Genomic DNA, 20082 nt, shown 5'->3' with positions numbered 1-20082 from the left:
GGCGGAGAGTAGCTGTATTTGAAGGATGACAATAACAACAACAGATGGTGATGGATGGGGTGAGTGAGTGGCTGCGGGGGGACGACGAGCTGCATGTCACTGGCTGAGTTGACCCTGAAACAAGCGGAATCAAACCCGCGACTGATTTCAAGTGTGGCACTTGCCAGGAGGGAGACATTGCATCAACCGCGATGCTGGTCCGAACGACTGAGAAGACACAGCTGAGCGCGACAGGATCGAGAGACAGCATTTTCTAGTGCGTGTTCGCATATCAAGTACAGACAGAACAAAAACAGCTAATCCCGCCCAAGCGTTGTTTCGAGGAAAGTGTGGTCTGATGTCAGCAGGTTCGCCTGGATCTCTGGACCGGCCACAAAGCTCACAATCCAGCCCAATGGGATCCTCAGTCTTTGGCATATTGTCGCACAAGAAGCGTATCGTCTCTCGGGGCAAATGTGCCTGTTGAAAGTCGAGCTCGGTCACGTACGGCTACTGATCAGCTCTTGCCCTATCCTCACCTCAAGGGATAGGCAGCTCACCTTATCGCCAGCCATACTTCTGAAAGCCTCGCGAAGCTGCTCAGACGAGGAAGAGTCGTCTTTTGTGATGTCCACCTGATGAATTAGACGAGGCAAGATAGCTGTCAGAAGCTGACGGCTTACCAGTAATGCCAGCCAAGCTTCATAGGTGACAGCTCCATATTCTCGCTCCAGGTCTGCGTAGATTGCCTGCAGCTCTTCGTCCTGGGTCTCTGTCAGCTACGAGGCCATGCTCTCGGTGCAAAGCAGACTCACGGCATATACAATTCCCAGACTAGCGAGTGCAGAATGCATTTCCCAGACCATGAGTGTCTAGTGCATCAGCTTGTTCATAGTGGGCGGAGGGTGTGCCAGCTCACATTCGTGTCATCCTTGTCAAAGTGCTTGAAGGTCGCCTCAAACTCCTCCAACTTGGCGGGTGTCAGATTCGTGTGTTGAGCAGAGATCATCTGCCTGGTCAGCTTCTCCAACTCGTAGTACCGAATGCTTGGGCATTCTGACCTGATTCTCTACAAACGCAATCTTGGCTCGAATGCCTCGCTCCGCCGACTCCAGCTCGTACTCGAGATCATCATACGTCAAGACGGTATAGTCGTTCTCCTCAATTTTGGCCTCTTGACACCGGTCATGTACGGCCAAGATGTCCGCTTGGAGGGTCTTTCGTAGTATCGCCGGGATTTGAGCGAGCTTGAGCAGAGTCGTCTTTTGGTCCTGGACGAAATCAGCTGAGCCCAATGGACGGTCAATCTGCAGGGGACGACTCGCCGCTAATGCTCCGGACAGGCTTCCGATGCCCAGCTCAATCTGACGTAGCTTGCCCATAAAGTCGTCTGCCTTCTGGGCGAACTGTTTCCGCAGTTCCTCCTTGATCCTAGCAGGTCAGCCATTATGTCACTTCTCGATGAACTAAAAGCTCACTCTCTTATCCTGGCGTTGATTGCGCGACTCCGCTTCCCCTCGTCGACCAAGAAGCCCGCCCACTCCCGTTCCAGATCTCCCAACCTCATCCCCTGCGCCGGTTCCCAGCTGTTCAGCCCATACGTCCTCAGCTTGGTCTGTATATTCGAATACAGCGCGCCCAGCTCCTGCTTCTCTCTCCCCCATTGTCGCTTCGACGTCTTCTTGTATTCGGCAAATTCGGACAAGGAGGAAATGGCCGATTTGTAGTCCGGCTGTGGCTGAGCTGCAGCCCATGAGCGCTGGGTCGAGGAGACGGCAGAGAGGAGAAGGGCGAGCCGCCGCTCAAAGTCGGTTTGCCAAGTGAGGATAGAGGAGATGAGATCGACGAATTTCTGCACTCGGCGGGCGCCCGTTTCCATCTTATCTGCTGATCAGCTGACTCTTGGGGAGACTCACCTTCTTGTGAGAAGCGATGGAAGAATTCAGCGACGTAGGTCATGACACTGCGCTCGTCTGGTACTTGAACGTCGCAGAAGTCCTTGACTTCGAGGAGTGGCTGCGGGTCAATCTCTGCGCATCGCCTTCCAGGAAGTACTCACTGGTATGCCAAGTTCCTTCTCGGCGACCCGCAGGGCGAGCTCGGTATTCCCTCTTCTATCCGACTTGTCCAGTTTGTCATAGTCGAGCAGCTCTGGCCGATGGCGGTGAATCAGAGCACATCTGCAGCGTCAGCGACTGGTGCGTCATTGTTGCTGAAGAAGACGTACAAGGCGAGACCGTCTGCAAAGCTGCTTTTAAAATTCTGGACGTCTACTTCTCGGTAAGGTTGGGTCTTGCGCTGACACCAAAGCAGGAGGCCATCCTTGGCGGAAAGTCCCTCTTCACTATGTTGTCAGCCTCTACAACGTTCCAGAGACAGAGGATGACTCACGTGATACCAGCGATAGTGAAGCGTAGAATAAGTGTCCAGATCTGGATGTCAGCACACGTCCAGGTTTCTGAACAGGAAGGATCCTCACCATGCCGAGTATGAGCTTTAGATTCCCATCCACGATGTCCTCTGGGCCTGCCGGAGTCAGCCCACGTCGCCGCTATCACTCTCTGCGAGTCTGCTTACCGATGTTGGTGAGCTTGACACCGCTATCTCGGATGAACTGCAAGGCCTTTGCAGCGTTCTGACCAGTCAGCAAAGGGCAAACCATGGTGGTACTCATATCCCACTCACCTCAGCCTTCTGAACCCGCATCATTGGCTTCTTGTTATATTTCCCCAAGCTCTGGTCGGACATCACTTCCTGCCTCATCAGTAGGAGCACGAACATAAGTCCCTTCTTGCGAGCGGCAAGATCAAGAAGGGTGGAAATGGCGGATATCGACTGGGCTTACCAGGATCCAAAACATCAGCTCAGTCTTTCATGAGATTGCTTGAGTGGTGGAGCAAAGCACCCCCCCACGAGACTCACCTGGATGAGTTTCACACCGTTCGAGAAGTCCTTGACGAGATCCGTCATTGGCTCCAGATCCGCAGCTTCCAGCTTGGTGTTGAGCCTGTCCACGAATTAGGTGGGGCTCATATTGGTATCGATGTCATGCTCACCACCTGCAGAAGGTTCTGAAAGGTCAGCGATCGTATGACAGCGGGAAGTTTATCGAGGAAGACAGACTTACCTTGCTTGAATGTCGCTCCATTCCCCCTCGCGTCCAAATCCCAAACTGCCCGCCGGACTCATCGGTGCACTCAACATGCTCGGCGAGAGAGCAGACTTTCCTCTACTTGCCGCGGGACTCATTGGCACACTCCCCATCCCGCCGCCTCCTGCCAGTCCACCGCCTGTCTGCTGCCGGTCCAGACCGATGCCGCCACCGTTCAGGTTCAGTCCATTGAGGCCGTTTAGCGTCCCAAGAGATCTCGAGTGTCTGTGCGACGATGACGAGGGGGTGGAAGGCTGCGTGGAGCCTCTGCGTTCCATTCTGAAGGTAGTGTCTGTTGGTAGCAGTAAGCTGCTTTCTTATAATAGCCTCCGAAGCGAAAAGTATGATGAGAAGGGGGATGCAAAGTCGAAACGCAACCTGAACGAGATGAAACAGGCTCGTCTTCGTCATTCCTGGCGCGTCGCGTGCTCGCTCTGATGTCCGATGAAGCTTCGCATTCACTTTCAAGCAGACTACCACAGTGCTTGCAAGGAACCACGGACGGAACCGTGCTCCGACATAGTAATACGATGCGCTACCGTTTGCTCATGGACGCTGTACATGGTACCTGGTATACATCACTCTTTCTGACAGCTTTCCTTTCTACGAAAAGATCCGATGCACAGGAGCAGGTCGTCCTACTTCTTCAAGATCGAGAAACGGAAGGCGGATATCAGAGCTAGCAGCGGAGTCAGCTTCCGAGCCGGCGGCATCGCTGAGATGGGATGAGCGGGACGGGGAAGCTGGGGAACGCAAGCAAGGAGGTCAGACTGATCAGACAGCAGCCGAAGTTGTCGGATTCGGCGCGTCCAGAGGTTTACGTCATGTACCTGGACGCGTCCAAACTCGAGGAATGCGGCCGTAGTGGCGCCCGGCGGCTCTGCCGGTCCTTCGCTGATCGATGATCTCCAAAGTTGAAGCCTTTCGACATTACGGTCCTCAGGCGTCGCTACCTGCTGCAGCTCTCGGTGAGATACCCCCTCCATACTCGCATTAGGAACCGACTCTATGGAATGTACCAAGCGGCATTGCTCGAGGAATGCGTGCCTGACTTGTGCCTGACGTGGCTCCCATGCCGAGATAACCACTTCGGACTAAATCCGGAAGAATCCGAATGCTCCGATGACGCTCACTCGCTGACACACGCTGACTTTGTAAAGTCTAAATTCGGCAGTGGGGGCCGTCTCACGCTCCTCTAATGACAAGGAGTAGCGCAAGGAGGTAGCGGAGGGGGATGATGTAGCTCACATCATATGGGTCAACAGATATAAGGCGACAGAGAAGCTTTTCATCGCCATTCATCTCTCTTTCCCACATATCACTCCACTGTAGACCGCTCATTACTGACTCGCTTCGCTGTTCTCGCTGCGCAATGAGTGTAAGTCGATCGAGCGGCTTCGTCAACAAACCGCCTGCCTGTTCAGCACTAACTTGCAGGACTCATCAGCAAGCACAATCGTTAACGACGTCTCGCCTGTCACGAGCAAGACGTCCAAGCCCGCAGCGGCCTACACACTAAAGACGCGGCCATGGCGACCCTACGTCACCCCTTTTGAGTCTTTGCTCGCCTCAAAGTACCCCGGAAAGGGAACCGAGGAATCGCCCTATATTGTCGACTGGATCAACGATGATCCAGAGGATCCGCAACGATGGCCAGGCGGATGGAAATGGTTTACTATCTTGATGGTCAGTATGACCACACTGGCAGTCGCGCTGGCATCATCCGCCTACAGTGGTGGCATCAAAAGTCTGGTGGAGGAATTCGGAGCGAGCACGGAGCTGTTGACAGCGGGTATATCGCTGTTTGTCGTTGGCTTTGCGTTCGGGCCTCTGTAAGCCTCCTCTCGTCCATCGCATGCAAAGCTGATATCCAGCTTCTGGGCACCCCTCAGCGAGGTCTATGGTCGCCGAAACATCTTCATCGTCTCCTACTTCTTCCTTACCATTTGGCTCATGGCTGTCGCGCTCTCCAACTCGGTCGCCCAGATCCTGGTCTTCCGATTCCTCGCCGGCTTCTTTGGCTCGTCACCGCTGTCCAACGCTGGAGGTGTCATTTCGGATGTCCTAGATGCCAACCAACGTGGTCTGGGTATGGCCTTGTTCGCGGCTGCTCCATTTTTGGGTGAGTCACATATCAGGATGCTTCGGACTGTACTGACCCTTAGGTCCCGCTCTCGGTCCCATCACTGGCGGCTTCATCGGCCTCACGTCCGGCTGGCGTTGGGTCAGCGGTTTCCTTGCCATCTTCTCTGGCGTCATCTTCTTTGCCCTTATCATCGGATGCTCCGAGACCTACGCGCCCACCCTCCTTCGTCGGCGAGCCGCTATGATGTCCGAGGCCACCGGCAAGGTCTACCGCTTCCGTGCCGACGCCAAGCAGCCCCTCCAGATTAAGGTGCTATTCAAGACATCTCTCATTCGCCCTTGGAAGTTCCTCATCTTTGAGCCGATCGTCACTATCCTCACTATCTACACCGCGGTCATCTACGGTATCCTCTATCTCAACTTCGCTGCGTACCCTATCGTCTTCCAGCAGATCAGGGGGTGGAACACTGGTGTTGGGGGCCTGGCGTTCTTGGGTATTCTCGTGGGGACTGTGCTCTCCATCATCATCTCAGTCGTAAGTCTTCCGCGCTAAGGCAAAAGCCTTGCTGATGCCCAGGTGTACATCCAGCCACAATACCTCAAGGCCGCCAAGAAGAGGGGCGGTATGGCTACTCCCGAAGACCGTCTCCCGCCTGCGATCTGGGGCGGTGTGCTCATCGTCATCGGTCTCGCTGGTTTCGCTGCTACCAACGGTCCCGAAGTCCACTGGATCGCTCCGATCATCTTTGGTGTTCCGTTCGGTCTCGGTACGATCGTCATGTTGTAAGTCAACACCCTTGCAAGGAGAGGAGGTAACAGCTTACACCCAGCTTGTCCGTCATGGGCTACCTCGTGGACTCGTACACCATCTATGCGGCTTCTGTGCTCGCTGCCAACTCGGTTCTCCGATCCCTCTTCGGGGCCGCCTTCCCCCTCTTCACTTCTTACATGTAAGTCTACTCTCATCCACTTTAGCCACAAGCTAACAGACAGGTACCAACGCCTCGGTATCCACTGGGCGGCTGCTCTTCCCGGTTTCATCGCTCTCGCTTGCATCCCCTTCACCGTCATCTTCTACAAGTACGGTGCTCGTATCCGCGCCAAGTGCAAGTACGCTGCGGACGCCGAGCGCCAGATGGCCATGATTATGGCATCGCGCAAGAAGCAGGCCGAGGGCGCGGACCCGGAGAAGAATGTCGGATCGGAGCAGGAGGGAGACGGTGCTACGGGCGGAGAAGAGACCAGGCGGACACGGACCAACTCGCAACCCCCCGCCAACTCTCGCGTCCGGTCATCCTCCCGCGCAACGTCTCGCGCAGACCGGGACGACATGGCCTCACTCCACCGTTCCTGCTCGCACAATGCTGTCCCCATGGACCCCATGCACCGTCACAACCATGAATGGACCATGTACGAGGCGCTGGCGGATAGGGACGAGGTGGATTTGGATGATGAAGAGCGGATTCACCTGGCTGAACTGCACGAGCGGTTCGACTATGCCAAGGCGAAGAAGGCTAAGCCGGTGGTCGGGAAGTCGGGCGGTGGACCCTCATCCCCCGTCAATAGGTTCAAGCCGGCTCTACCAGCGGCGGAGGAGCACGAGCATGAGCATGAGCATGCGGAGGGGGCTGTGCCGGATCTGGGGCTGGGCAAGCCAATCTAGATGAGCTCACATAGATGATCTTGGCGTGTCGAAATATAGATTTTATAATGCATAGATACAAGGGTTCAGCCAAAGTTGAGAGCATCTGTAGGCAGACCGAACAGCATTCCAAAATCCATTCCGGTGTTGTCAAACTGCAAGAAGCTCGCCAAGTCGAACTCGGAGTTGTTGTCTATCAGAGGGAGACCCGCGTCGTTCCAGAACTGCAACTGGGATGGGGACCTGTGTGTTAGCTAGAATCGGCAGCCAGACCTACTCTTCGCTGGCCCGAGGAGGTATGGCAATCCCTGCTACCCCGCTTAGGTCTCGGCAGATCCGTCCCACATACGTCGAGTTCTTGGTCTCTGACAGTTCCGTGTCCTCGAGGAGCTCAATAGCGGTCCGGAGGTAGTAGGCAATGACCGCTCGGTCCACCGGGATGTCGCATGTGGTCGAGTGCAGCCGAATGAGAAAGACTGCCGCTTGACCCAGGGCGATGGTGATGTACTGGTCGTTAGCTGTTAACTTCCCACGATGAAGCACTACTCACGTCAAACGAATAGCTCAGGTACATGTCCTCCTTGACCGCGTCCGCATGAGCCTGAACAGTATTGATCGCCGCCTCGGTCGCCTTCTGGATGTACGACGCCATGAGGGCCGACTCGGGGGAGCCGTCATTCTTGACCAATCCGGGCTTGAGGGCGAGCGAGTTGAGACACAGTCGGATGTGCTCGCTCTGGAGTTTGGCAAGACGACCGCTTGTCCCGAGGTGGATCGCAGAAAGGGAGCCTGCAAATTAGCTTGAGACTCCTAGACAGGACCTACCGTTCCATGTCCAGCGCGTCGTCCACTCATCTAGCCGCTTGTTGAGCTCTCCCAACATCGCTCCGACCGAATAGTCCTGTCCGTCCTGCGTGAGCGGCGCCCGGGAGATATCCGCTTGCCAGTCTGTCAAGAGCTGAATCCAGCTGATCAGATCGCCTCCGATCTACCCTTGTCAGCTCAAGATCCCAGCGAACGGCGAGAACTCACCTTGGTCAGCTGGACCATACTGGCGATATACAGGTCCATGCGCATCTCGCTTCCACTCGCACTGCTTGCGCCGAGCTGCAAGAACGCCTGCTCGTCGATGCCCGCGAAGCCTTGAGACTGAGGACGACCAAAGCCCAAGCTGAGAAAGCCGTCGAAGCTGCGGGGTCAGCCAGATCCCCTGGAGCACTCACTGATACCACGCGAGCCAGGTTCTTGACTGAAGGAGCTGCTTTTCCGCTTGCTCCGGCGTGGTGGGCAATGGACCTGGTCGGTGCAGACCCAACCTCTGCGCCAGCCGCGCACAATGCCCAGTGACCAGCCACGGATCTGGACCGCCTCCTCCCGATTGTAAGCCCCAGCCCGCGAGCAGGAGGGTCGCCTGCACATCCGCTAATTGGTGCTGTTTCCGGAAAAGACTAGCGGCAAGGTGCGAGTATGCCAGTCGAGCGATCGCCGCGGGGGTAGCAGGAGCGATGGTAGGTAAGACGCCATGCCGAGCGCAGTGTTTAAGGTAGAATCGGGAGCCGATGGCGATGATAGTGGTGAAGAGGAAACCGCAGCGTCGGCGTATATCATTGAAAGGGCTAGCATCTGCCGATGTGACGATGGGGAGGAAGGGATGGCATTTCGCAAAAAAGCTAAAGTCAGCCAAGCCAGAGAGGTACTCACAAGTCAAAAAGCGTTTCTGCTTGCGCCATATCCACCAGTTCTAGCGTCACGGGATCATCCCTCGGCCCCGCCTTTGCCTCGAATGCGGGCCAGCCTTCATCCCTACTTGCTGCGCCGGGCTGTGGACTGCTCCGTCGAGACTGTTCCCGGTTCTCCCACACCCCCGGATGGTACGTCAACGCCTGGAACGGTGCGCTGTAGCCCTGACCCGCGAGCGAGGCCACAGCGAGCCGGTTCTGAGGAGACTCCTTGTTTTTCCGCTTGTCCGAGGTGACAGATCCGGCCGACGCGCCTGTTTGCGAGTCGGTAGGGGAGGGACCAAAGTGAACCGTTCGCTGGGGGAGATGAGAGGAAGGACCGAATATGGGATCCGAGCGGGGTAGTTGGAAGGGAAGGAGTGGGTCATTCGAGTTGTAGGCCGAGGGCATGGAGCCGCTGCCAGGAAGTAGATCGGTAGAGCTAGCCAGCGTGCCCAGAGCAGCGGGGCTGACCTGAGATGGAGGGTATTGGGGGAGCGCTGAGGTCGTTGGTGCCGAAGGACGGAGGCTTGATAGGTCAGACAGCAGACTAGCCACCGTCTGCTCGAGCTGAGCGATCCGTGAGCCGGGCTGGACCTCTCCCTCGGACCTATCATGACCATCCCCGTTTGGTCGCTTCCCGAAATCGCACTTCTCTTGTGCGCGCAGGCACTTTGCGCATGGACAGCCTCCTGTACATCGAAGCTTCTTCCGCCTGCACCTCAGACAAGCTTGCGGGGCCCTCTGCCACCGCGTCTCGTCCTCCTCCCGACGTCTGGGTTGGGAGCCGCTCCCTTCACCACCCGAGTCCTGGGCCGGGCGCTGGTTTGACGGGCCGGAGGCTGTGTCGGCTTGTGCTGAAACATCCGAGTCTCGCCGAGCTTCCATGGTGTTTCACGGGGTTAGCGCCTGTAAGAGTAGGTCAGAGCAGTGAAGGATGGACCGAAAGATGCTTGCTGGGGATTGGCATCGCCTATCAGTCACCCGGGATGGAATCCACCTTCCCGGCCTCGGACCATCCGGCGCCGGGCGACACCAAACTCTACGGTACTGCAGGTCGAGCTTCTTGATGGCGTCATACCCCACCCCCCCACTCAGCTGACCTGCTGTTCTCGGGCCGTGCCAAGCCGAGAAGTGGCCGCTCAATTCGCGACTGGTCGGTTGTACTCCGTGAAGTCCACTGGCAAGAGCAAGCTATCACCATGGCTACTGCTACTCCGTGCTTCGCATCTCTACTCACCAGATCATCTTTAGCACTATGGTGAGTCGACCAAGGGGAAGCTGGACTGTGCTGACCACCAGTCTGAAATCACCATCACTGGCTTTACCATCCGCGATGTCCGCTTCCCGACATCGCTCAGCAACATCGGGAGCGACCCCATGAATTCGGCTGGGGAGAACGCGCTCGGTCACATCACCTACCATACCAACAAGGACCTTGTCGGATCGGGCTTCTCCTTCTCCAACGGTCAAGGCAATGAGTGAGTAACAGAAAGGACAGAGCTGATTCTAGGGTTCTCTGCGCAGGTCTCAAAGCGCTTGCTCCTCGCTTTGTCGGACGTACCCTCGCCTCCATCACCGAGAACTTCGCCAAGACCCACCGCAACCTCGTCTCGGGACAGATCCGCTTCATGTCTCCCGAACGAGGCGTCATGCAGCTCGCGACTTGCGCCATCCTCAACGCCCTCTGGGATCTCTGGGCCAAGTCCGAGGGGAAGCCCCTCTGGCGCTTGGTTGTCGACATGTCGCCCGAAGAGTTCGTCCGCTGCATCGACTTCAGGTACATCACCGACGAAATCACCCCGGAGCAGGCGGTCAAGATGCTGCAGGAGAAGGAGGCGGGGAAGAAGGAGAGGTTGCAGGCGGCGCTGGACAATGAGGCTGTCCCCGGGTACAACACCTCTGTCGGATGGTTGGGATACTGTGAGTCTATCCAGGGATATAGCTGATCGGTAGCGGACGAGCAAGTGACCGACCTGCTCAACAAGGCCATCTCGGAAGGCTTCAAGCACTTCAAGCTCAAAGTCGGCCTGGGGCTCGAGGCGGATCGCAGGAGGCTGGGTCTTGTGCGCAAGGTCGCCGGTCCGGACGCTGTCATCATGGTGAGCTCGTCCATCATGCTTTGCTAACTTTCAGACCGATGTCAACCAAGTCTGGGACGTCGACGAGGCGATCGAGTACATGCCCAAGCTCGCCGACCTTGACCTGCTGTTCATCGAAGAGCCCACCTCGCCGGACGACATCCTCGGTCACGCTCGCATCCGCAAGGCGCTCAAGCCACACGGTATGGGCGTGGCGACCGGCGAGCACGTCAACAACCGGGTCATGTTCAAGCAGCTCCTCCAGGCCGAGGCTATCGACGCGCTTCAGCTCGACGCGTGCAGGTTGTCCGGCATGAACGAGATCTTGAGTGTCCTACTGCTAGCGACCAAGTTTGGCGTTCCCATCGTTCCGCACTCAGGGTGAGTACTGTCCATCGTCTCAAGACCTCGGCTGACATTACAGTGGCGCTGGGATGACTGAGCTCTGCGCGCATATCAGCACCATCGACTACGTCTCTGTGTCTGGCAAGAAGAGTATCCTCGAGTACACGGACCATCTCCACGGTACGTCTTGCTCTCGTCTTGTCGAATGTCGAGCTGATGGTTGCAGAGATCTTCCTCGCCCCCGCTGGCATGGGCAAGACTGGTTTCCACACCTCGCCCACCGTTCCTGGCTACTCGGCGGATATCAAGGAGGAGGTCTTTGCCGAGTTTGAGTGCCCAGGCGGGTCGTTCTGGAAAGGCGAGCAGGGGCAGAAGATGCTCAACGACCCGTGGAGGGGTGTGGCTGGGGAGCAGACTAGCTAGTCGAGGCCAGGTATAGCGGCTGTCGTAGTGGAAGTGAATGCAATATGTACAATTCTGGCTCAATCGACTTGCGCCGACCTGCCACTTCCTGCGTGAGATGGCATGACCGCGACTTCGTTCTGATGTCACGAGCTCTGCCGAACTCTTGCTTGAAGTCTTCAGGATGCTGTCAGGCGCAAGCTAGAGTTCCACGTCAAGTGCTCTGGCCCCATGAGCGAGCTCTTAGCTTGACCTGCAGATCAAAGCTTGTGGTTGCGGCCACGTAGCATCTTCTAAATCAGATACATTCTGCTTCTCTGCCATCACAAGATCCACCATCTATCTAGGGCATGCCAACCCTCCAATCCGCACCATCACCATTGAGCCCATACCGAGTCGAGCTCATGTCCTTGACAGTCGTCCGCCTCATATCCCTTGGATACTTGCCCTCGTAGCTCCCGCCAGTCCCGCGGTGCATGACGCTCGTACTGCAACATTAGCTTCGCCCGCACATTTGAGACCGGATTACTCACTTGTCCCAGATGATGAGATCCCCATCCTGCTCCCACGGGATGACCTGCCTATACTTGTCCTTGTAGATGTGCTCTGTAAGCTCCTTGAGGATCTTGTCAGACTCCTCCTTGGGCATACCGTCCAGATGGTGCACGTAGGACGCAATGTAAAGGTTCTGAAATCAGCTCAGAACCGGACCTGTACTCACCATGCGGTCGCTCCATTCATGCTTCTGGGCCAAGAGGTGCTTGCTCATCGGCATCTTGGTGACGTCCATGTCCTTGAAATACTCGGGCATGGCGGTCTTGCGAGAGTGGAAGAGCGAGTGGTTGGCGACGGCGCCGTCGATACGAGCCTTCATCTCGGGCGAGAGATCGTCGTAGGCCGTACGGGAGTCGGAGAACTGCAAAGTCAGCGCCAGCAAACAGATCAGACGGGTAGAACTCACCTCGGTGGCACCGCCAGTACCGGGAGGAGGAAGCTTGTGAGCCTTCAAGAGCGAGTGACCAGCTCTACGAGCGTTGAAGGACGAGTCGACATGGAAGAGGAGGTTCCCCTGGAGATCAGCTCGACTCAATCCAAGATGCAATAGGACTCACCTTGTTTCCAATGACGGTGGCGTCGGTCATAGCAGCGACATCGCCCGTCTTGCTGTACAGTCAGCGCGAGCCCTACAGGAAGCAGTCGAAGGAGGACTTACGGGTCAATGTTTCCAGCATCAAAGAGATACTTGGATGGCAGTCGGTGAGTCCGCCCAGCCTGCTGATAAGGCGTCACGTCGTCCAGATCACCAAAGTACCGCGAGAAGTCGATATGGGCATCGTCGGTCAGGCCGGTGTTGCGCAAGACGACCACGCCATACTGCAGTGTCAGCATCTGTCCACCGTCACGGTGGCAGTGGCAACTCACCTTGTCGACAACGGCTCTGATCTCCTTGTAGAGCTCGGGCGTGATCGGCTGGGAGAAGTCTACGCCGGCGATCTCGGCGGCGAAAGTGGGGTGCAGGGGCTTGACTTGGAGGGTAGCGTTGACCATGATGCTGAGTTGAGTGTTGGCAGTGAGGACAGTGGGGAGTTAGTCTGTATCGATGGACTTATTCTTCTCTGGCTGGATGGCATATATGTGTGCTCGTCAGAGCTCCAAGCCACTCCAGAAGAGGGCTCCACTGCCCCAGACCGGGCCGGGTCTCTCATGTCCGGGGTCAGTGAGCCAGTGAGGTGGAGGTATCTTGCGGGCCGAGAGCCGAGAGGGAGGGTCGGATCAACTTGGCAATTCAGCGCTTCAGCCTGAGCTTGGTCATCGGACATCTTGTTCGGGCCGGCGACTTGACAGGCAACAGAAGATGGAGGGGCAGCAGACGGCAGCGCGCCAGGGGCAAGGGAGGAATGTACGCGATGACGTACTCGTCCGCTAAGCTTATAAGCTATAAGCTCGGACCGTCCCGAGGATGCCGAGCTCTCCATCTTGCTCCATCATCTCTCCTCGGATATCGGATGGACCAGGGGCATGTGAGCAAATGATGGCCGAGGTCTACGCGGGGGAGGAGGGGCTCCGATACCAAACCCGAGGATCTGCGGTCTCAAGGTCTACATATAGCCATCTCAGCAGCGCCGGCGCCCACTACTTACCACTGAGTACCACTCATCATGTCGCACTCCTTCTCCGCCATCCCCAGTGAGCTAGCTCGTGCCGTGCTTGGTGGAGTGGCCATATGTGCTGACAGGGCTAGACAATACGAATGAGCTATGGTGGAAAGACCAGGGGATCAGGAAGAATGTGTTCCATTGCTTTGGGCTCTGTCTTTGCGTGTTCTACCTAGTACGTCCGCCTCGAGTGCCCTGTACCGGAACCTAGCTGACACTGTAGGGCTGTGAGTCGAAGTGGTTCTCGCTGCGATATCACGAGCTAATCCTCAGATGACCAGTCGCTCCTCACGGGTCTTCAGGCGCTCCCTCGCTGGAACGCGTGAGTTCCCCACGACCCCTTCGCGCCTGTCGCTAATGATCAGCTACTTTGGCTCCCCCACAGGCAACACCCTCGGTCTTATCGCCTCCAGTATCTTCCTACCATCTATCATCACCGCTTTCGCAGGCGACTACATCGCAGCTCACTACGGCCGCAAGATCGCCGTCTGGATCGGATCGGTCATCATCATCGCCGGAGCCATCCTCAACGCCGCCGCTCAGAACACTGGACAATTCGTCGGCGGGAGAATCCTCCTGGGGTCGGGCGGAGCCATCACCAAGGTCGGCGCCCCGGCGCTACTCCACGAGATCGCCCATCCCAGATTGAGAGGGATCATCGGTGGATGCTACTACGTGAGTCCGGTCTCCTGTGCCGTGGCTAGAGCTAACATCACAGGGCTTCTACTACTTTGGATCGTTCACGAGCGCCTGGCTGACTTGTGAGCTATTCCAGTATCCGAAAGACTAGGCTGACTCTTCAGTTGCTGGCCTTTACATGTCAGTTGCTACCCAACAGTCACGAGCCCTTGCTGACTCTCTAGCCAAAGCGACTGGTCCTGGCGCATGCCTTGCGTCTTCCAGGTCGTCGGTCCCTCTCTTGTACTGCTCATCACCTGTACCGCCCCTGAGTCTCCTCGTTTCCTCATCGACCACGACCGCAATGAGCGCGCGCTCCAGATCCTCGCCAAGTACCACGCCAACGGGGACGAGAGCGACGCGCTGGTCCAGTGGGAGTACCAGGAGATTTGCTCCGCCATCGCCAAGGAGCGCGAGATGAAGAAGACCTCCTACCTCGACTTCTTCCGCACCAAGGGTAACCGCAAGCGGCTCTTCGTCCTCTGCACGCTCAGTGTGGCCACCAATTGGGCAGGAAACGGTATCATATCCTAGTAAGTCCTCTCGTTTCACAGGAATGCCTTGGCTGACGCTCAGCTACCTCGCACCGGTCCTTCGTCAAGTCGGAGTGACTGACCCGAGTCAGATCACCGGTATTAATGGAGGTCTGGCAGGATACAACTTGGTGCTCGCGCTCGCCGCTGGACTGAACGTCGAGCGCGTGGGAAGACGCCCATTGTTTGTCAGTCCAAACCTTCCTCTTCGTGATTCCGTCGCTGACAGTAAAAGTTTGCTGGATTCATCGGGATGTTCTTCTCATACTGCTTTGTCATGGGCTTGTCAGCTGGATATGCCAACACCGGCAACTCCAGCATGGGCATTGCGGTCATCCCGTTCTTGTGGTTCTTCGTGAGCCCTCTCCCCCTCCTGCAGGGTTCGCGCTGACGTTGTAGTATGGCTTCTATGATATCAGTCTTACTCCCCTACCTTGTGAGTCATACAGCAATAATACAGGGACTGCACTGATACTACAGACCACTACACTAGTGAAATCCTGCCCTACGCCCTCCGCTCCAAGGGTCTGGCCATTTTCACAAGTGTGCAAAATTGCGCCAATGCGTTGAGTGAGTCGCCTTACCCTCCCGCATTCTCAAGGTTGCTCCTGACGCCGCAGACCAATGGGTAAATCCCATAGCGTTGGCTGCTAGTAAGTCCATTCAGTCTCGTCTTGGATGCGCTGACAGACAGTTACCTGGCGGTAGTGAGTTTCTTCAGGTTCACTCTGGACGCGCTGACCGTCAGTTACGCAGTCTACCTCGTGATTCTCCTCTTCCTGATCGCCTTCACATATTTCTTCATCGTTGAGACTCGAGGGTGAGTGTATCGTGTACTATAAGCCGAGGTGGCCTGCTGACTCCTAGACTTTCGCTCGAGGAGATCTCATTGGTAATGGATTATGGTCGCAAGGAAGGGCGAGAGAAGGCGAAGGAATTGGGCGCTCACAATGCCCACGTCGAGGCGAAGGATGGGATGGACGGAGCAAGTCAGCACGGGGACAAGGCGGTGGCTGGACATGTGGAGCGCGTTTAGGGTGTATCTCGTACTGGGCATTTGATGATTGGAGCGCTGTCTTCTGCAATGTATTCATGCTACCAAGTCTTTCTTCTACCTACCCGTAAAACTGCAAGCAAGCGTCGAGATTAGGCTGTACCGTCAGCCCTAACTTGGAGCAGGAAGAAGGGGGTGCTCACCGTTGACGTTCATCTTGGCCTCTCCCTTGTCGTGCTGCAGGTTCCCCTTGGTCTGCTGGGCCTTGTCGCCAGTGATGGCGCCGACGATAGAGTCCTTCTTGCCCTCGAGACGGTCTCCGGCACTGATGGCGTGAGCTCCTGCCTGTATCAATGGGTCTGTTTCCGAGCTCACCCCTCGACGTAACCCTGAGCCTGAGCGGCCTTGATCTCGGCCTCGCCCTTGGCGTGCTGCTCCTTGCCGGCGGTGGTCCAGGAAGAGGGCTCCTTGGACCCGGTGGCGTACTCGATACCGGAACCGACGAGCTCCTTGGCCTGGCCGAGCATGGAGTTGACCTGGGTGTTAGTGCCTGCAATGCCTGAAAGACCAAACAAGAGAGTTCAGGAAGACCGTGGATATAGGTAGGACTGTAGCAGGTAGGATGAGTGGGGTGGCGAAGGTCTTTGGAGAAACGTGTGATGGCGAGATAAGAGAGATTAATGAAACACACCTGGCCGTTGGCCTTGGAGGGCTCGTTGTAAGACATCTTGATTGATAGGGGTGAGTTGTTGGAGTTTTGTTGGTTGAGTATTGGTGGTGCTGATGATAAGTATGGATGGAAGAGGGGGAAGAGGGAGGTGATGGCGCTATATATGGGGCATGCGACGTGTCCGAGCGCCCGCGCTCCCAAGGCTCCGGCCGCCGCCACCTCATACCTTGATCCGGAACCAAATATCGGTCATGACGTCATCAAATCAAAGTCGCGTCGCGCGTCGCGTACACGTCAAACGGGCCTGGGTGACTGTACTTTCACCCTGTTGAACTCCCATGCGATCCCATGCGACACTGATAGCTCCTCAAGTTCATCTACTCACTTCTGTAAGCTGACTTCTGGGCTTCGCTCTCAGTAAGTACGTACTGACCTTCCAGTTGATAGACATTCGTCCGAGACTGGTCGGGCAGGTCGAAAGCCTCATCTCAGCTGCACATCTTGCACTACTCTCGTCTCAACATCAAGCGACAAGGGCCATTCATCCTCAAGTACAATCGCTGCCGTCGGGCGACCAGTAAAACCAGCGATCCAGCCCCTCGGATATCGAGCAAAAAGCGCCGAGGTCATTGATAAGGAGACCTCCATCATGACAACGGCTCCCACCACCTCTTCGGCGCCGGCAATTACTGTCAGTGCTACGGCTCAAGAGGTCGACGCAGGCGGGTCTGCCAATGTGTTGTTCAACAGTGAGTCTCCTCCTTGTATCGCTGAGATCCTTGGCTGACGATTTACAGGAGAGGCATATCAGGCTTGCCTGAAAGTCGCAGAGGACCTGGTGAAAAGGCATATGGCTCAGTGCGTTGCCTGCTCCTGACTGTTTCCGATGAACGTCTCTGCCTTCAAATAGCAGGCCACTGATACTGCAGGTACGACCCTTCACACGACTGGGCACACGGTAAGCGGATGATACCCCACTGTCATCGATACGGCTGATACTGCCTAGTCGAGCGAGTCCGCAATACCGCCGTACGGATCGCTGCTGGACTTCCTGGCGTCGATATGAAGGTAGTGGAGCTTGCTGCTTTGTTCCACGACGTGGCAGGTGAGCTTGATTTCCCATCAGAACCATCCGTAAAATGGTGCGAGGCTGACCCTGTTCAGATTGTGCGTTGTTCTGATCGGACCGAACCGAGGTCTGTTCAGACCGGGCCTTGCTGACTATCTAGCCAAATATACCTCATCCTCCACACTCAGAGACACCCTTGCTCCCTTTCTCAATCACCCCCTCACAGCTGCCTCCCTCACCCACGCTCAAGTCTTCAACATCCTCGATATCGTCCCCTGCGTCTCCTGGACGGCCGAAAAGACTCTCCGGGCCAAGAACGAGTGGACAGAACGCCATGGCGCCTGGCTCGAGCTGCACGCTGTACAGGATGCGGACAGGCTGGATGCTATAGGCGCAATAGGGATCATGAGGTGCTCGGCTTTTGGGGCGGTCAAGGGGAGGCTTTTGGTGGATGATGGGGAAGGAGAGGGGTCATCCGAGGCGCATTTCGAGGAGAAGCTGTTCCTGATCAAGGATAGGATGAAGGTGGGTCTGTTCATACTCATTACGGTCGGGACCATTGCTGAGCTATAGACCGACTTCGGGAAGGCCGAAGCTGAGAGGCGGCATTCGACTGTATGTGCATCTTTCAGGCTCAATTGTCGCAGGAGTACGTCTAGCTAATGATCCAGATGAAAGCTTGGATGGAGGCTCTGCAGGCAGAAAAACAGGTCTGCACGACGATGGAGTAAGCTTTGGTGATTGTCGCCGGGGAGAAGCCCTGAGCATGACCTTCGAGCTTAATCCGGCCTCGACACAACTCACTGACCTTCTGAGACTTTCTTACTGGCCGAATGACTTGCTGGCGGGTCTTGCCTTTGTATACGTTAACAGACTGACCACGATGACCGGCGCAGGTCTGTGCTTTATCAGGCGTGACAACAGCACGCTAGGAGCGATGGTCCGAGCGCAACCGGCAATTTCAAGGTTCACAAAGCTCAACAAACCGGACGAGGGTACTCTGTGCTCAGTCCTTTTGATCATCCTTCCTTCAACCATTGCTCATCCAACAAGTATTGCGTTTTTGTCATCCCAACATATTTCTGCGATACCACCATTAGACCGTCGGGGCCAGCACAGCATGCGGTGAGTCACCGTAGACACTTTTCAAGAACGCGCATCGCTGACAATCAGGGGCCCAACTCTCAGGCAATTATATCCCATAAATGAGAACGACCAGCCCTTCACTGTTTGCGACGACTGTGACCCACCACAAGAGCTAAACGTGAGCAGCTTGCGCCGGCACAGCAAGTCAGCGAAACATCTACGAGCGGTTGCCGAGAGGGACCGCCGTATCGCCGAAAGGAGGGAGGCGGATAAGAAGAAGAAGCGCCAGGACGAAGCAGCACGGGAGAAGGAGGCCAAAGCAGCAGCTAAGCGCAAAGCGGAACAAGAGGAAGGTAAGCACCCGTTTCACCTAGCGATTGATCGCGGCCATGCTTAGCAGACAGAAGTACAGGTCAAGAAGGTCCGCGGTGACTGCATGGCGGCAGCCGAGAGCCTGATCAAACAGCACCTGAGCAGGTTCGTGGAGGCAGCTGGGGATCTCGTCGAAGTAGGCGCTGATCAGGCAGTCAATGCAAAGCAGGGGAATGGACACAGGGTTAGCAGTGTTTCTACCTTCCCAGAGAGGTCCTTGACGTACCAGTCGACCGAGTCCGGAGGAATGCCCTTGGCATTGCCGACTCTTGTGACGGCGTCGATATGGAGGTCGTGGAGCTTGCTGCGCTCCTGTATCGTCTTGGAGGTGAGTTAAGTGATGGGTGCACCGTGGTATTCGGCTGATTTCTTCTCCAGATGGTTCGTCTTATGCTACCTCACTCATCCGGTCAGCTCAGACGACAGCAGCTGATCCTGTCAGGAAAGCCGGAACGATCGGCTTCTGACCTCAAGACCGTCCTCGGAGCTTTCCTTACATCCACGTCAACCCGCGCCGCTCTTCACCACGCACAGGTCACTTTCTTGCTCGAGATCATCCCCGCCATCCCATGGTGTCAAGTGGAGGCCACTCTGCGGGAGAAGGGAGAATGGACGGCGTGGCATGACACCTGCATTGAGCTACATGCTGTACAGGACGCCATCGCCATCGATCAGCTCGGAGCTATGGCCATCGCACGCTTCTGTGCGGAGAAGATCAAAGCCCTGTCTAAGGGAGATAACGAGCGACATCTGGCCGAGGAGGTATTCAGAGGGATACTGGCGGAGGCCGAAGCAAGTACCAAGTGTAAAGTGAGTGGTCAAGTGCGTTGAGCCGCAGGTGCCTAGGAATATCCGCTGAGTCTTCAGACTGTCCGTGGGGACATTGAAGCGAAAGAGCGTCTGAAAAAGGTGATTCCACTAACTTGCGTCGACCGAAGCTTTGACGCTGAACCTCACAGATGCGCGACTACCTGGATGGCTTGGCGCACGAGGATTGGCCGGACTTGAAGACAGTACCGTCGGAGTGTTCGAGCGAGTCCTCGTCCACCCCTTCATAGTCCGCCATCAGCCTATGTTTTCCATACTCACGACAGAGAGAAACCCAATGTATGTGGCGAGCT

At 56.3% G+C, this 20082-nt stretch overlaps 9 protein-coding genes across 9 annotated transcripts; 5 read left to right on the top strand and 4 right to left on the bottom strand.

The window, feature by feature from the left end:
* Positions 1-296: 296 nt before the first annotated feature.
* Positions 297-3408, bottom strand: MKK02DRAFT_38025 (calponin domain-containing protein; the record flags this gene model as incomplete). The annotated part of the gene is made up of 18 exons (XM_053089889.1): positions 297-334; positions 384-489; positions 540-614; positions 663-743; positions 795-851; positions 899-988; positions 1041-1410; positions 1458-1863; positions 1896-1995; positions 2039-2159; positions 2207-2323; positions 2371-2411; positions 2459-2505; positions 2557-2614; positions 2665-2733; positions 2902-2986; positions 3036-3050; positions 3107-3408. The coding sequence occupies 18 exons, from the start codon at positions 3406-3408 to the stop codon at positions 297-299; spliced, it is 2178 nt and encodes a 725-aa protein (XP_052944272.1).
* Positions 3409-4502: 1094 nt separating this feature from the next.
* On the top strand, positions 4503-6878 carry MKK02DRAFT_38024 (multiple drug resistance protein; the record flags this gene model as incomplete). Its single annotated transcript, XM_053089888.1, has 7 exons — positions 4503-4508; positions 4568-4962; positions 5005-5252; positions 5296-5750; positions 5793-5998; positions 6046-6165; positions 6209-6878. The coding sequence occupies 7 exons, from the start codon at positions 4503-4505 to the stop codon at positions 6876-6878; spliced, it is 2100 nt and encodes a 699-aa protein (XP_052944271.1).
* Positions 6879-7130: 252 nt separating this feature from the next.
* Positions 7131-8986, bottom strand: MKK02DRAFT_16792 (uncharacterized protein; the record flags this gene model as incomplete). The annotated part of the gene is made up of 6 exons (XM_053085690.1): positions 7131-7364; positions 7408-7646; positions 7683-7845; positions 7890-8046; positions 8081-8527; positions 8559-8986. The coding sequence occupies 6 exons, from the start codon at positions 8984-8986 to the stop codon at positions 7131-7133; spliced, it is 1668 nt and encodes a 555-aa protein (XP_052944270.1).
* Positions 8987-9461: 475 nt separating this feature from the next.
* Positions 9462-11424, top strand: MKK02DRAFT_34451 (enolase C-terminal domain-like protein; the record flags this gene model as incomplete). Its single annotated transcript, XM_053088945.1, has 7 exons — positions 9462-9464; positions 9878-10056; positions 10089-10498; positions 10532-10677; positions 10712-11037; positions 11081-11181; positions 11228-11424. The coding sequence occupies 7 exons, from the start codon at positions 9462-9464 to the stop codon at positions 11422-11424; spliced, it is 1362 nt and encodes a 453-aa protein (XP_052944269.1).
* A 322-nt stretch (positions 11425-11746) lies between these two features.
* On the bottom strand, positions 11747-12951 carry MKK02DRAFT_16738 (uncharacterized protein; the record flags this gene model as incomplete). Its single annotated transcript, XM_053085678.1, has 7 exons — positions 11747-11891; positions 11937-12091; positions 12125-12319; positions 12365-12472; positions 12516-12567; positions 12617-12777; positions 12826-12951. 7 exons carry the CDS (start codon positions 12949-12951, stop codon positions 11747-11749), a joined length of 942 nt encoding a protein of 313 aa, XP_052944268.1.
* A 693-nt stretch (positions 12952-13644) lies between these two features.
* MKK02DRAFT_16691 (transporter-domain-containing protein) lies at positions 13645-15806 on the top strand (the record flags this gene model as incomplete). Its single annotated transcript, XM_053085670.1, has 12 exons — positions 13645-13738; positions 13833-13881; positions 13925-14234; positions 14278-14333; positions 14429-14770; positions 14814-14958; positions 15006-15125; positions 15170-15206; positions 15251-15340; positions 15391-15436; positions 15519-15590; positions 15638-15806. Coding segments are annotated over 12 exons (1530 nt in total), but the record flags the coding sequence as incomplete, so codon positions are not given.
* Positions 15807-15935: 129 nt separating this feature from the next.
* MKK02DRAFT_38019 (uncharacterized protein) lies at positions 15936-16491 on the bottom strand (the record flags this gene model as incomplete). The annotated part of the gene is made up of 3 exons (XM_053089887.1): positions 15936-16089; positions 16140-16300; positions 16456-16491. The coding sequence occupies 3 exons, from the start codon at positions 16489-16491 to the stop codon at positions 15936-15938; spliced, it is 351 nt and encodes a 116-aa protein (XP_052944266.1).
* A 592-nt stretch (positions 16492-17083) lies between these two features.
* MKK02DRAFT_38018 (uncharacterized protein) lies at positions 17084-18234 on the top strand (the record flags this gene model as incomplete). Its single annotated transcript, XM_053089886.1, has 7 exons — positions 17084-17183; positions 17232-17292; positions 17364-17392; positions 17441-17539; positions 17664-18028; positions 18077-18118; positions 18175-18234. 7 exons carry the CDS (start codon positions 17084-17086, stop codon positions 18232-18234), a joined length of 756 nt encoding a protein of 251 aa, XP_052944265.1.
* A 389-nt stretch (positions 18235-18623) lies between these two features.
* Positions 18624-20019, top strand: MKK02DRAFT_38017 (uncharacterized protein; the record flags this gene model as incomplete). The annotated part of the gene is made up of 8 exons (XM_053089885.1): positions 18624-18628; positions 18677-18942; positions 18994-19066; positions 19117-19145; positions 19191-19289; positions 19404-19771; positions 19829-19870; positions 19921-20019. 8 exons carry the CDS (start codon positions 18624-18626, stop codon positions 20017-20019), a joined length of 981 nt encoding a protein of 326 aa, XP_052944264.1.
* Positions 20020-20082: the final 63 nt, after the last annotated feature.

This window comes from Dioszegia hungarica (genome assembly GCF_025882075.1).
Source record: "Dioszegia hungarica strain PDD-24b-2 chromosome Unknown MKK02contig_15, whole genome shotgun sequence".
NCBI classification, from domain to species: Eukaryota; Fungi; Basidiomycota; class Tremellomycetes; order Tremellales; family Bulleribasidiaceae; genus Dioszegia; species Dioszegia hungarica.
Note: the sequence above shows the minus strand (reverse complement) of the source record. Positions and strands in the feature narration are given on the sequence as shown.